Here is a 16,327-nt window from a genome sequence, read left to right as displayed (position 1 = left end):
AGATGGGAAGGCAGAGAGGGTTATGAGCTGGTTGAATGGACATGGGGAATCAGGGGTGGAAAGGAGGAGTGTGCTGTCACAGTATGGGGAGAGCAATTAGGGTCACATAACAATGTATATATAAATTTTTGTATCGGAAAAAAAATATATAGAAATGGCATCCTTGGAAAATTGTATTCTAATGCCAAGAGAATAGGCTAGGTCAGCACTGACCAACAGAATTTTCTGTGATGATGGAATTGTTCTGTAACTGGGTAGTCCATATATGCCTGCTGAGCACTTGAAATGTGGCTAGCATGACTGAAGAACTGAATTTTAAAGTTTATTTCATTTCAATTAATTAAAATATAAATTTAAATAGCCACATGTGGGAAGTGACATTGAAGAGTACAGGTCTAGGGAAACTGGAATCTAGTCTGCAAACTTGATTCAAGATACAAGTGTGAAATGAAATATACCCTAGATGCCATCCACCTTGCAGAAAACTTGTTCTTTCACATGCCTGTGGCTATGATAAATTAGTCTACCAAATTTCTTTTTGCTGAAGGCTGATATGGAAACTGTTGGGACATCAAGAACATCTATTCTTCATATTCACAGCCCAGTCAATGTCATTTGGGACTTGAGGAGGGGCTCTTTGTCACCAGGAAAGAACAGGCTGGTAACAGGTCACCAGTTCTCTAATGTGTATAGGTTGCTTTCTAGGCTGGCCCAGGATGTTTGGGGGACTAAGAAAGGCTGAGGAAGACAACACAGGTTAATAGCATTACCCACTTCAAGTCATCCAACTCAACAAATCTGCTTTCCTACCTGGAAGCTCTACCTAGGCTAGAAGACATGGAAATCATGAAGATGGCAGATAAAAGAAAGCAATCTTTGCAAAATCTGGTTTGGAGACCAGAAGTATAACTATATGTTGAAGTTGACCATGGAACAGATCCCAGGAACATTAAGTTATGTGTTCCCAGGCCTGTAAAGCTCTCTGGATTTATTCCACCTTAAGATAATGCAGAACCTTTGGAGGAATGTGGTACACTCAGCAACTCCAGACAACAAATAAAATAAAATAATTTTTTTCTTTTCAAATGTCTAAAACTTCAAACTTTGTTCTCATCCTCAAACTATTCATTTTTTGGCCTTTGAAAAACTAATTCAAGTTAGAAAACTTGCTTTGAAAAGTATATATATGTTAATGAAGAAGGAACAACTCAGAAAATGGCTGCACAACTGGAAGAATGTAATCAATGTCACTGAATTGTACACGTAGAAACTGTCGAATTGTGTATGTTCTGCTGTGTATATTCTCAATAACAACAAAATAAATTTTTTAAAAAGTATACATACCTTTTCCAAACAGCATGAGTATTACAATTACCAACGATGTAACAAATGCTAGTATAAGCAACCACCTGTGCCTTGAGTGATCTGTAAAAAGAGAAAAGAAACACAATTAGCTGAACTGATCAAAATAGAGATTATTTCCAAATAAACTCATATGCACAGAGTTGATACATATCAGGCCCAGTGTTATTTATAAAAAGAAGCAAATATTCCACTAGAAGGTGGTTTCTGACCATCACACACTGTTAGTGGAAGTAGAATTTGATATCCCATCTTTGGCAGGGCAATTGAGCAGTTGTAGATAAGAGCCTTAAAAATTGTCATCATAAAGCAACTAGGCACTGTGCTAAGTGACATACCTATACTCTCACTGAATTATTACAACAGTGGGCAAATGCCTTAACTACCTAGTACCTCAGTTTCCTCCTGGGGTAACTATAAATGGGACTAATAAATATACCTACTTCTTTGTGCAGTTGTGAGCATTATATTGGTTAATTCACTTAAGAAAAGCTGTTAGCTATTATCATTAATGTATAGGTACATACTATTGGCATCTCTGTTAATATCGTTTGGTTAAGCACTCGGCTGCTAACCAAAAGGTTAGCCGTTCAAAGTCACCCATGGCTCTGCAGGAGAAAGGCCTGGCAATCCGCTTCCATAAAGATTACAGCCAAGAAAATTCAACAGGGCAGTTCTACTCTGTAGCTATGAGTCGAAATCGACTTGATGACACCTAACAACAACATTAATATCTTTTGACCCTGAAATTCCATTTCTAAGATATTATCTTAAGGAAATCATCAGTAATGTGACCCCACCCCAAATAAAAAGGACCCAAAGATATTTACTGCAGGCTTACTTACAATATCAAAAAGCTAAAACAACCTAAATGTCCTCAAACAAAAAAGTCTACTATGTCTGTGAGGTGGACTTATCCAGCTAATAAAAATCCAAAGGCAGAATAGCTGAAGATAAGGGAAAATGTTTACAATGCACTGCCAAGGGAAAAAGAAAGCAGGTCGGTAACAACAAGTACAACAGGGATGAGTGGGTGAGAGTGAAAGGATGAGAATACAAACACACACTACTCACTCTTACAACACAGGTGGGCTGGAACAGACTGGGAGTCACCTATTGGTTGGATTTGAGAGGACCCTGGCCAGAATCTGCTAGCCGCCCCTCATCATCCATTCCCCCCTCCTCAGTAACATAATCCAGAATTTTAGCAGGGCATACTGCCTGCCACCCAACTAAAGATGAAATTCTCATCCTTTCTTGCAGGTTGGTTTGGCCACATGACTAAGTTTTGGGCAATGAGATCCAAGAAGGGTTATGTGGTATTTCTGAAAAGTCTCCTCATAAGGCACGCCACTCTCCCTTTTCTGCATCCTGCTGCCTGAAATACAATGTACAGGTGCATCTCTAGCAGCAACTGCCTAGGGAAGGCAGCAGGAGCCGGACTGCACCTGGCCCTCTGACAACTTCATAAAGCAGGAAAACACCCGGGGCTGTCTATCTCCATTTTTTTTTTAAATGCAAAAGAAGCAATCTACATTTTTAAGCCACTGATCCCCCCACCCCCCTTTTTGTCAATATTATGCAGCTAAACCTAATTCTAACTGACACAGTCCCTTCCAAAAGCTTCTCTCCCGTGGGGTATCACCCGATGCTGTTATCACTTAGAGACAGCAGATATTTGAGGAAGATGACAACAATGACACTAAACCAAAAACCAAACCCACTGCCATCAAGTCAGTTCTGACTCATAGCAACCTCATTACAAGTTCTTAACTGTCTGTTCTTCCTTCTTGGCCTGTCCATCGCATTGACAGTTGATCCCTCCCTCTTCACTTGGCTTCTGAGAAACCACAGTCTCAGGGTTTTCTTCCTACCTCCCTAGCAAATCATTTCAGTCTCCTTTGCTGGATTCTGTTCCTCTTAATGGCCTCTAAATGCTGGAGTACCAAGATTCAATCCCAGCACACTCCTCTCTGACATCTGCACTCTTTAAGTGATCATGGCTAGTTCCAAGGCCTTAAATGCCCATGACACCCTAAGTATGCCAAAATACATCTCTCTAGCTCTGGTCATCCACCTGAGATTGACTCGTAAATCTAAGTGCTTTACTTGACATCTCCATTTGAAATCTAACAGGCATCTCAAGCTTAATACAGTAAAATCTGCAAAAGCCAGAACCTGTGTAAGGTGGAAACCTGTCAGAGAAGGAAAACTCAAGTATTTTTCACTAACAGAAAGTGATTTAAAAAAAAGTTGTAAGACTGCACACTGTTAAAGGCAGAAAACTTGCAAGACTCGGAAAAACAGGGCAATCCCGTCCAGTTCCGGCTCTCACAGGTTTCACTGTATGTCCAACCTGGATTTTTTATTTCCTCCTCAAACCTGCTCTTCCCCAGTCTTCCCAATTTTTGTAAACGCTAACACTATTCATTCAGTTGCTTGGGCCAGAAATCTAGAAGTTGTTTGAGTATTTCTTATTAATAGGCACCTCCCTGCCCCATCCAAACCATTAAGAAATTCTCTTGGCTCTATTTTCAAAATACGTCCTGAACTGAACCATTTCTCCCAACCTTCACTGCTACCACAGTAGTCCAAGACACCATCATCTCTTGCTTAAACTAAGAGTTTCCAAATTGGGAGCATGAACCCCAGGGAATACATAATACGGTCAATTTAAATACAAAAAAATTAGAACCTCAACTTATATTTATTATTTGTATCCATTCTTTGAAAATTTTTTTCCTACTTGTATGTGTTTTAAAATAGATGATACAAGTTATATTCATATAGCAGCACACTGGTACCCAAACTCGGCTTCTTCCTTTGGCAACAGAACCTCAGTGTTTTAACTGGACACAAGGCCAGCCAGCTAAAGATACACTTTACAGCCTCAGGCCTCAGCCTAGGTGAGGCCATGAATTCAGCTGTGGCTATGCACATATGCACGAAAGTCGTGTGTGCTACACATGATTGGCTCTTAATGCTAAGAGCTATGCTCTACTCTTCCCCTTTCCCACTTGCTATGAAGCACATAGAGATGTGAATCAAAAACCAGTTGCTGTTGAGTTGACTCTGACTGATGGCGGCCCATGTGTGTCAGAGTAGAATGGTGCTCCATAGGGCTTTCCATGGCTGATTTTTTGAAATTAAATTGCCAGGCCTTTCTTCTGAGGCACCTATGGATGAACTCAAACTGCCGACCTTTTGGTTAACAGCCAAGCACATTAACCATCTGCACCATCCAGGGACAGAGATGTGAACCTGTCTGTCTGACTCCAGGGAGCACAATTTTTAAGCCATAAATATTTCAGCATATATTTCAAAAAAGATAAGGATTATTTTAAAGGCATGACCAAGCCATTATCATACCTAAATGATTAATGTGTTTAATATAATCCAATACACACTCACTGTTTAAATTTATTCAAGATTTTTTGTTTTGGGGGGGGGGTGTTTCTATTTATTTATTTATTTTTGTTTGAATCAGGATCAACTAAGGTCCACATATTGCAATTAACTGATATGTTTCTTAAATCTCTTTATTCCACAGACTCCCACCATCTCTCTTTTTCTTCCCCTCAGGATTTATTTATTGAAGAAATCTGATCACTGGTCCTATAGAATTCCCCACTGTTTGCAGTGTCATTTAATATATTATTGTGACCACTGTATTTCCTTAATTGATCAAATTCAGGTTTGATTTTTTTGGCAATAATATTCCCTAAGAGCCTTTGTGTCTTTCCATCAGATGGCATATAATGCCTGGTTGCTTTTCTTTTCATGATGTTAACTGCCACTGCTGATCATTGTCTAAGTCCCTTATTTTACTAAGCATTTGCAAAAATGACAATAGTCTATGTTTCATGAGCAACTATTTGTTCTGTAAGCCTTCACCTGAAGTACAATAAAAAAAAAATGACAATAGTCTACTGTTCTTCTTTTATATATTAACAAAAGTATTTTTATAATGAGAAACTTCCCCTCATCAACAACGTGGTTACTCTGAGGTACAGTTTGTATAAGACAGAATAAATGCTTGATTCCTTCTCTTTATTTACCAGTTTTCAAAACAATGAGTTGGCTCCTAAGTATCCTTTAAAGCTGACCAATGGGTTTCTTTTATTTTAGTATCATTATGAACTCATAGACTGAACATAATTAATGTGTTTCAATCTACTGCAGTTGTTATCCTTATTGAAGTCCAAACTGTCCCTTTGGCTGGTGGGAACCTCTTCAGAGTGGCTCCGGAGTCCTGTTGATACAAGTCTTTGATGGCTTCTTGACTGCGGTAAAATAAAATATTCCAGGTTCATCTTAATACATTTCATGCCCTAGACAAGGCATCAGCCATTTGTCCAACAAGCCTAGGTTTGTTTTATTGGGAAATGGTAATCAGAGATCATAAGCTGGGCTAGGGTGACCAACCATCCTGGTTTTCCTGGGACTAAGGAATTCCCTGGGATGTGTGATTTCAGTGCTACAACCAGAGAAGTCGGTTGATTTAGGATGAACTGAATTACCCTAATCTGGGTGGAAGGGGCACACTAATTGCTATCCGATTTGTTCTTGTTTCTAGAACTTTTTAGTGGACAGAACAGGAAATATGTAATTTTTTAAAAAGATAAAATACATTATGAGTTTATACTGACACTAGGTTGAATCCCATTCAGTTGTCAAGATACAACTGTTTTTGATCTCAGAAACAGAAATTTCCTATGATTCAATTTAATACTTCCAAACAAATTCAGGGCTATGGTTTTTATGTAACTCAATCAATCTTACATCTAAATCTTCTTTCTCCCATGACAAACTTCCCAATTTTCAATAACACCAATATAACTATTCATTTGCTTTTTCCTACAAGACATACTCAACAGTCTGAGAATATCACCATTACTGCCAACTATATGACTACTGAAAACTGGTTATTATTTTTTCCTTTGGAGTTCTTTTTATCCTTAGAGTGTATCCTACTGGGGTATATAGTCAAATCACTATGTTTTAAAAAAACTTGGAATAGTTCCTCCCTTTGGGGTTATACCACCAACTTAATTCACAGTACAGTTCATTTGTTTCATTTGGTTTTATAATTTTAGGGATTATTTTTCATTTTGTTTTATAATTACATATTTATAAGGTCAAATCTAGAATAAACGGTAATATTCAGAGAAGACTAGCTTATATCTCTCTCCTCTCTATCCCAATCCCTACTCATACTATAAAAAACCAAATCTGTTGCCATCGAATTGATTCTGACTCATTAACGACCCTATGGGATAGAGTACAACTGCCCCATAGGGTTTCCAAGGAGCAGTTGGTGAATTTGAACTATTGACCTTTTGGTTAGCAGCCGAATTCTTAACTACTGTGCCACCAGGGCACCACTCATACTATAAACCCATTGCCATCAAGTTGATTCCGACTCATAAGGGCCCTATAGGAGTAGAACTGTTCCACAGGGTTTCCAAGGAGCGGCTGGTGGATTCAAACTGCTGACCTTTTGGTTAGCAGCTATAACATGCTATAGCTCTCAACCAATGCACCACCAGGACCCCACTTATACTATAGGTGACCTTTAAAAAACAAGTTATGGTTTATCCTTACTTTTCTTTAATAGACTTTATTTTTTAGAGCAGTTCTAGGTTTACAGAAAAATGTGCAGAAAGTACAGTGTTCCCATATACCCACCTCTGCCCTCTGCACAGTGTTTATCCTATTATTAATACCTTGCATTCATGTGGTACATTTGTCACAACTGATGAACCAATATCGATACATTACTATTAACTGACATCCACAGTTCACACCAGGATTCACTCTTTGTGTTGTACCATCCTACAGGTTTTGACAAATGCATAATGTCATGTGTCCACGATTACAGTATCTCAGAGAACAGTTTCACTGTCCTAAGAATGCCCTGTGCTTCACCTATTTCTCGCTCTTCTCCTCTCCTGGTAACCACTGATCTTTTTACTGTTTCTATAGTTTTCCTTTTTCTAGAATGTCATATAATTGGAATCATACAGTATGTAGCTTTTTCAGACTTGGATTTTTTCAATATAAAAAAATACATTTTTATATAGCACACATATATACTTATATCTCCCCTGTCTTAGATAAACTTTAGCATACGATACACAATTTTCTCCACCTTGCTTTGTCACTTAGCATTATGCCTTGGCGATCATTCTATAGCAGTCTACAGAGATGTTCCTCATTTCTGTTTACAGCTGCATACACTCCACTGAGTGGATTTACTGTTTATGAAAAACCCTGTTTCCCCACAGCCAGGCCAACAAAGTGTGCTGAGGATGGTATCTTGGTGTATCTTACTTTGCATTTCTCATTATGAGCAAGGCTGAACTTCTCTTCATATGGTTAACAACCATTTACATAAATTCTGTGTGTGTGTGTGTCTGTGTGATTGTCTATTCACATCTCTAATCCTTTTTATTTTCCTACAGCACTGATGGCTTTCTGAATTTTTAAAAGCAGAGCCCAAGTTCTTAACCACTACCCTTCTCGAAGAAGCTACAAGAGACCAACTCAACCACTTCAAAAACTCCCACAGTACTGTTTCTGCCTTCTACGTCATATTTGGTTCAAAAATTGTCCAGAAAATCTTATCATTCTTTGTATCAGTCTTCATAATACAATATCCTATTTTGCATTTTTTTCCTTCCACTCCTTTTTCCTATTCTCCACATTTTTGTGTTACAAAGATGAACTTTTCCTTATTGCTCACACTTCTTTTATGCGTATGAGTGCTGTCACTGAGCCGTTACCATCAGGCCCTTCAGGGACTCCCTGGAGGTAACAAAATGTCTTCCCTGGCTATGGCAGGAAGATCACCCGGCTGACCTCAGAATAATGTTTGCTCTGAATAACTTTAGGTAAGAGCAGAACAATGCTCTCTTTATATTTTTGGTCCATGAATGTGGACAACCGTTAAGAAAACTCATGCCCTAGAGAATATTCTCCTGCCCACCCCCTCAAAAAATGTGTACCAGTTCCTCACCTTCCCTACTTTGCACTTGTCCTGGACTCTCTGTTGAGTTCTGTGCTAAAGTGGAGGGACTTATGCCACTCCACTTCTTCCCTCTTCCCAACAATTATCCAAAACAGAATGGCAAAGCCCCTTGGGTCTCTTTGCCAGGGAAGAACCTTTGACTCTGAAAGGTCCTGAGATTTCCACCCTCTTTCCATCCTTTCACAGTTAAGTATATCAAAGAGATAAGCTATACCAACTGGCCATTTGACACCTCTCCCTATTTAACCCAGAAATCTGGCCTCTACCCTCATCCACTCACAAGACTGATCATCAGTGACCTCCTAAGTGTCAAATCCACAGGCTTCTCCTATGTCATTCTCCTTGAACCCTTTGTTGTATGTGATGCTAGACTGAGCATCCTCTCTTGAAACTTTCCTCCTATGCTTCCTGTATCATGGTTAATAACTATGTTTTATTTTTAGTGACCAGCCATCATCAATACCCTTTCCTGTCCAGTATTTCCCTTAACTCTCCCAGCCCCTGTAAAGTAGGTATTATTAGCCCCATTGTCTGGGTAAGGAAGCAGAGGCTCAGAGTGGCTTACATAGCATATCGCTGCCCACGTTCACACTGCCAACAAGCAATGAAATCAGGTCTAGGACACAGGTCTGCTTGTTCCAAATCCCATGTTCTCTCTTCAGTGGTTTCTCCTGCCTTGACATCTCCATTTTCCAAACTGTGTAGGCCTGTCCATATTCAGGTGCTGCCACAACCAGCCTTCTGACCTTGCAGAAGCCATTTTGCCTCTCTGAGCACCTGTAACACGGGCATAAATTCTCATGCTATCTACTCTCAAGGTAGAGGAGGAGAAGCAAATTCCAGAGCATGATACAAATACAAGGAAGCTCACGGGCTTTCCTCCCACCTCCGATCACCTAGATCCTCTGCTCTGTGACTTTCAAATGTTTATCAATTTAAGTAAATTCCCAGTTTGGGGTCATAATTACACATCCCTTAGTCATCTCCTCACTTCCACTTCACTGATACCCGTTTGCCATTGAGTCGATCACAACTCATAGTGATCCTATAGGACAGAGTAGAATTGTCCTGGAGGGTTTCCAAGTCTGTGAATCTTTACGGAAGCAGACTGCCACATCTTTCTCCCACAGAGCCACTGGTGGGTTTGAGTCGCTGACCTTTCAGTTAGCAGCTGATTGCCTAACCACTACGCCACCAGGACTCCTTCCACCAATACACCAGGGAAGAAATGGGTGTTTTATATGAAGACAGAGCTGGACGCCAAATCCTGGCTTTGCCTCTTAATAAACATGTGCTCTTGGGCAAGCGATTAACCTTTCTCTTCCTCAGATTTCTCATTTATAAAATGAGGACAATAATACCCACTTCTTAGGGTTGTTGTGTGGACTACATGTGATATATGGATGTAAGACATTTAGGAGGGTTTGACATGAACAGGCTTTCAGTAAATATTGGTTTCTTAACCTTCCTTGATAGATCTGAGGTGGACAAGAACCCTGTCTTGAGTCTCAATTGTCTCTAAAATTCCTCTTTAGCTTGGAAATTTTTAACGACTTGAGTTTTAACAAGGTAATGACTTACTCCCACTTCTGGGATGTAGTGACTGTATGCCAATAGGTGGTCATTTGCCATAACCAAAATGACTACAAACCACAAAAAGGCCTCATTAGACAACAGGTTGCAAGAAACAAAATAATGGGTTAAATCTGACCCATATCTACATATATCAACACAATATGGTTTTCACTGTCTGACTCCTATGAATAAATCAACATTTGTTTTCCTTAATTTGATTTATTTTAAGACATACAAAGTCAGAAAAGTGTTATGATAAAAACTCAGAGGCTCTCTGGAATTCCATGACCTAAATTTTAATCTTATCTCCGTTACTTAATTACTCTATTACTTAAGTGACCTTGGGAAATCACCCCACATGGCTGAGCCTGTTTCCCCACTGTTGAAAAGTAATTAACAAGCCTGTCTGTCAATCTCAAATGGTAGTGAGGAGGAGCAAAAGAGTCACTTATTTGCAAGGGTTTGCTAAAGGACAGCAGGCGAGTCGATGTGAGTTACCATTACTATGCTTCATTGATAAAGCATTAGAAGGTCTGGATGAAAAAATTAAAATCTGAAGAAGTAAGATCTAGTAGTTAACAGTTACATCTTCATGGATTTACATCTGCTATGATGCATGAAAGGGAGGCCTAATGGTGCAGTGGTGAAGTGCTCGGCTACTAACTGAAAGGTTGGTGGTTTGAACCCATCAGCTGCTCCACGGCAGAAAGATGTGGCAGTCTGCCTTTGAAACCCTATGCGGCAGTTTTATTCTGTCCTATAAGGTCACTATGAGTAAGAATCCACTTGACAGCAACAGGATATTTTTGGGTTTTTTTATGATGCATGAGGTTCCACACAAAAGCATTCAAAACTCATCACAGAGAGTAAAAAGGTCCTAAGATTTTATTGTTGAAAAGAACCATTAAGATCATCAAGGTCAGGCCTCTAGGTTTGCAGAAAAGGAAAAGGCTCTCCAACATTTGGTTAGTGGAGACCAAGGACAGGATCCCAGATGTTTGTCTCACATGTTGACCAGGTTTTAAATGACCTCAGAACTATCTAGCAATGTTTCTCAAACACTTGAAGCTATCAATTTTGGGAACTTTTTAAAAAAGATAAATCACAATTATTTAACAACAAAAGGGTTTGTTTTCAAATTAATAACAATGATTTCATATCAATGACAGGAGTGTTATTGTGACAATCTATTACCAAGGTAGCTACAGAGAAAAGCATCTTACTTGGGCATTCAATTCTATTGACAATGGCAAAGTGAAAATTGTGCAAGGTCAAAACCTTTGAAAAACTCCTTAAAATATACCATATAATAATCCCTTAATAGTACTGTTATGGACTGAATTGTGTCCCCCCAAAATGTTTGTCAATTTGGCTAGGCCATGATTCCCAGTATTGTGTGATTGTCCACCATTTTGTCATCTGATGTGATTTTCCTATGTGTTGTAAATCCTACCTCTATGATGTTAATAAGGTGGCATTAGAGGCAGTTATGTTAATGAGGCAGGACTCAATCTACAAGATTAGGTTGTGTCTTTAGTAAATCTCTTTTGAGATATAAAAGAAGCAAGCAGAGAGACCTGGGGACCCCATACCACCAAGAAACAAGAGCCAGGAGAACAGTGCATCCTTTGGACCTGAGGTCCCTGCACTGGGAACCTCCTGGTCCAGGGGAAGACTGATGACAAAGACCTACCTCCAGGGCAGACAGAGAGAGAAAGCTGCACCCTGGAGATGATGCCCTGAATCTGGACTTCTAGCCTACTAGACTGTGAGAGAATAAACTTCTGTTTGCTGAAGCCATCCACTTGTGGCATTTCTGTTATAGCAGCACTAGATAACTAAGACAAGTACCATATTGTGGGATAGTTTTCATAAATTATTTCCTTCACGTATTTTGCTTCTTGGAACACTTAAAGCTTTTCAAGATTCCAACTTGCTTGTTCTTTCTGTATGTGGTCATCTACTTTTCCTCCACACTAACATACCAAAAGCACATTAGTGTTGGGTTGTTTTTTTGTTTTGTTTGTTTTTCCCACTCTAAAGCAACTATCTGCTAGCACAACAAATTGCATTTCCTTGGGTATGACACAACCTTGGGTATTATGTAACACCCAATAGGTGGCATTTGATAAAGGAATTTTTGCCAATACCTTGCTCTGCTTTAAGCGTAACAATCATCATTAACTTTGCAGCTGGTTTTTAAACTTTCTTGGCAAGTGTGTGACTGGTGCAAATGGTGTAACTCTTGAGTGACACCTCTGTGGATTTGCTGTTTTCTGTCTTTCGGGACCAACTCCATATCAGTTACACATGGGAACTCATTTTGCACTTGCTCTGGAAAAACTTGCTTGCTTCATTCTGCTATGTTTGAAAATGATAGAGTAACTTTAATGACTTTATGCCATTATTTGAAAAGCTGCAAAAAGAACAAACACTGGGGACTTAGGGAGAATGGCTCACCCATCAAATAAAATCCAAGCCTTTCCCACTAGAGCCACACTCTCAGTATGGAATTCTAGCCTCCTGAATGGTGAGAAAATACATTTCAAAAAAATAATTTTCAAAAAAAATCCAAGCTTTATGCACTGCGAACCTTTTGGTTAGCAGCTGTAACTCGTAACCACTGTGTCAGCAGGGCTCCTTAATAATTATTATATTTACTAATTTCCCTTTCCTGTTTCAGCTGCTTGTTCAGAAAAATTTCATTCACAGACTCACCCTGTCCCAGACCAAAGAGACTCCTATTTTATATTTACCCTGGAATCATGTTCACTATTTATAATTATATTATTCGGAATTATAGTATTTACTATTTTCATCTCTTCTTTTATGTTTCAACGAACCACTTTCAAGACACTGATCCTTTTGTTTGTAAACTGAGGATATAATATAAAACCAAAAAAAACCAAACCCGGTGCCGTCAAGTCAATTCCAACTCATAGCGACCCCACAGGACAAAGTAGAACTGCCCCTTGTAGGGTCTGCAAGGAGTGGCTGGTGGATTTCAAAAGCCGACTTTCTGATTAGCAGCCAAGCGCTTAACCACTCTGCCACCAGGCCTCCACATAATGTAAAACAGATAATAAAAATTATAAATTACAAATGTAAATAATACCTAACATAAAAAGATTATAGCTAAGTCAGAGTGGCATGTTATCAACAAAGTATTAGTCTAGACAAGCACATCAAATGCATGTTCTTGTAGTACGTGTGCAACCTTTAAGAATATGATGATGGAATACCATGCAATGATAAAGAACAACGATGAAGCCGTGAAACATCTTATAACGTGGAAGAATCTGGAGGGCATTATTGCTGAGTGAATTTAGTCAGTCACAGAAGGACAAATATTATAATAAGATCACTATTATAAGAACTCAAGAAAAGGTTTAAACACAGAAGAAAACATTCTTTGATGGTTACGAGGGTGGGGAGAGAGGGAGAGGGTTATTCACTAACTAGATAGTAGACAAGAATTGTCTTATGTGAAGGGAAGGACAACACACACTACAGGGGAAGTCAGCACAACTGGACTAAACCAAAGCTGAGAAGTTTCCTGAATACAACCAAACACTTTGAGGGACAGAGTAGCAGGGGTAGGGGTCTGGGGACCATGCTTTCAGGGGACACCTAGGTCAATTGGCATAACAAAGTTTATTAAGAAAATGTTCTGCATCCCACTTTGGTGAGTGGCATCTAGGGTCTTAAAAGCTAGTGAACGGCCATCTAAGATGCATCAATTGGTCCCAACCCACCTGGAGTAAAGGAGAATGAAGACCAAAGTCACAAGGAAAGTATTAGCCCAAGAGACAGAAAGGGCCACATAAACCAGAGACTGCATCAGCCTGAGACCGGAAGAACTAGATGGTGCCTGGCTACCACCAATGACCACCCTGACAGGGAACACGACAGAGAGTCCCTGATGGAGCAGGAGAAAAGTGGGGTGCAGAACTCAAATTCTAGTACAAAGACCAGACTTAATGGTCTGACTGAGACTGGAGGAACCCCAGAAGGCATGGCCCCTGGACTCTCTATCAACCCAGAGCTAAAACAATTCCCGAGGCCAACTCTTCAGACAAGACATTAGACTGCACTATGGAACATAAAATGATACTCGTGAACAGTGTGCTTCTTAGCTCAAGTAGATACATGAGACTAAATGGGCAGCTTCTGTCTGGAGGTGAGATGAGAAGGCAGAGAGGGTTACGAGCTGGTTGAACAGACACAGGAAATCTGGGGTGGAAGGGAGGGGTGTGCTGTCACAGTATAGGGAGAGCAATTAGGGACACATAACGAAGTATGTATAAATTTTTGTATTTGAGACTAACTTAAATTGTAAACGTTCACTTAAAGTACAACAATTAAAAAAAAAAAAAAGAATATGATGATCATAGGCTCTGGAACCAGATGGCCTCATTCAACACGAGGCTCTGCCACTTACTAGCTGTTGACCTTGGGCAAGTAACTCCCTGAGTTTTGGTTGCTCACTAAGAAATAGGGGTAATTACTAGTACGCAGCTCAGAGGGTTGTTTGAGGATGGAATTAACTAACACATGTATTAGAATTGTACTTAGCACAGAATGCTCAAAAATGTTAGCTTTATGTATATAACGGGGTTTCTGTGAAAGCTGAACTCACCTTACATTTCAATCACATCTATGGCAAGTATGTTAGCCACATCTGTTGTCTGAAACCCACAAACCACCACTGGTTCATGGGCCCCACTTGTATTTAGTATCTCTGCCATACTCATTTAGTTATTTACTCACGATTTGGCACACAGGTTCCCAAAGTAATTGATGATTTCATTTTGGATACTCGGTTGCTTAGGACACACTGTATTTCCTGTGAAAGATCATTCTCCTTAAAACTTATTTCAAGTTTCGAGGAAGTGCTGTTACATAGTTGTAAACCACAATTCCATGAGTACTCTATAAATTCAACATGACTGTTGTAATGTTCCGGGATTGTACATTGGACTATAATGTTTTTATCAGTCAATGTACAATTTAGAATTGGAGATGGAAGCAGCTCTGGAAAAAAAAAAAAAAGTGTACTATTTAGTACAGAAAAGAGTAATATTTCTACTCATCATCTGTAAATTTATGAAGAACCCCCAACTTCCTTCTGAGCTTGTAAAGACAAGCAGACCACCTACTTCAGCACCAATGGCGGAGAATTCTCTCCTCCTGGGTTAGACTTACCTGCTTAAACTCAGCAGAATAAACACAGACCCCGACTCCCTTATCCTTGATTCTGAAATCTGAAAAGGTCTTAAAGCCAAAAGATTTTTCACAAGTTGGTAGCAAAGTCATTTAGCTGTAAATCTTGATATGAACTGACATGAGGTTTTTTTTTTTTCACTTCAAATATTCATTATCATGTTTCACCACAAAAATATTCACGTGCTTGATTACGGAGTGCTCCCCATAACTAAGTAGGGTACTTTTGAATATACACACGGAAGATAGTTTGCATACCTTTCTAAAATCTAAAAAAATAAAAATTAATTTCCAAAACCCAAAGAGTTTTGCAAAAGGTACTACGGAGCACTATACAATTTGGTTGGACCCTGCAAACTGGTTGGGCTTCACCTGCTAACAGGCAAAGTGGGATGTGGCACCTAGAGGTCTCACTCCCAGCCTTCCTCTAGGAAGCACTCCCTACTGGCTAAGGCAACCTAGACCTACAAGAATGGGTTAAGATACTCACATGTTACAAAGAAGGGGGACAGTCACATTGTGCCATCGCTGCTCTCTAAAACCTCAAAGCTAATTAACTAGTTCTGTTAGTCATTTGTTTACTTCATATGTCTTCTTGCATTTCAACTTTCCCCCAGCAACTAACCATAAGAGATATGAGAAATATGCAAAAATATATGTAATATAAAAAAGTGATGATGCATCAATAATGAAATAATTTAATGAAATAAGTCAATCACAAAAGGACAAATATTGTATGATCTTGCTTATATAAAAAGAAAAGAATATGCAAATGTATGGAGATCAGTGTTTACTAGTGTTACCGGGGCTGGAGGGAGGGAAAAGGGGGAGTTATTGCTTATGGAGCACTGAGTTTCTGTTTACAGTGATGGAAAATTCACATTGATTAAGGGCAATGGCTGCACAGCCGATTAATGTAATTGATGGCAATAAGTTATATACCTGTGAAGAGCTGAATTGACAAATGTTGTGTGATACATATTTTTACAAAAAAAAAAGCAGCTGTTGAGGCTATTTACATACAACGAAACACCTCACGGGATTAGGTTTCTTGGTTAGGACGTTTAGGGTCATGGTTTCATGGGATATCCCAGTTAACTGGCCTCGTATCATGGTAACTGCTCCTGATCTACCTCC

General features: G+C 39.4%; 1 protein-coding gene across 2 annotated transcripts in view; it reads right to left on the bottom strand.

Annotated features, from left to right (window-relative positions):
- CD58 (CD58 molecule) overlaps positions 1-16,327 on the bottom strand; it is a 69,735-nt gene that overhangs the window by 6,119 nt on the left and 47,289 nt on the right. For both annotated transcript variants that reach the window (XM_023734884.1, XM_023734885.1), the window contains 2 exons: positions 14,738-15,001; positions 1,345-1,425 (listed from right to left, as the gene is read on the bottom strand). In XM_023734884.1, the coding sequence (XP_023590652.1) occupies positions 1,345-1,425; positions 14,738-15,001 (345 nt within the window). The remainder of the gene's footprint in view (positions 1-1,344; positions 1,426-14,737; positions 15,002-16,327) is intronic.

The sequence above is a fragment of the Trichechus manatus genome, unplaced genomic scaffold, assembly GCF_000243295.1.
Source record: "Trichechus manatus latirostris isolate Lorelei unplaced genomic scaffold, TriManLat1.0 scaffold00073, whole genome shotgun sequence".
Classification (NCBI taxonomy): Eukaryota; Metazoa; Chordata; class Mammalia; order Sirenia; family Trichechidae; genus Trichechus; species Trichechus manatus.
Note: the sequence above shows the minus strand (reverse complement) of the source record. Positions and strands in the feature narration are given on the sequence as shown.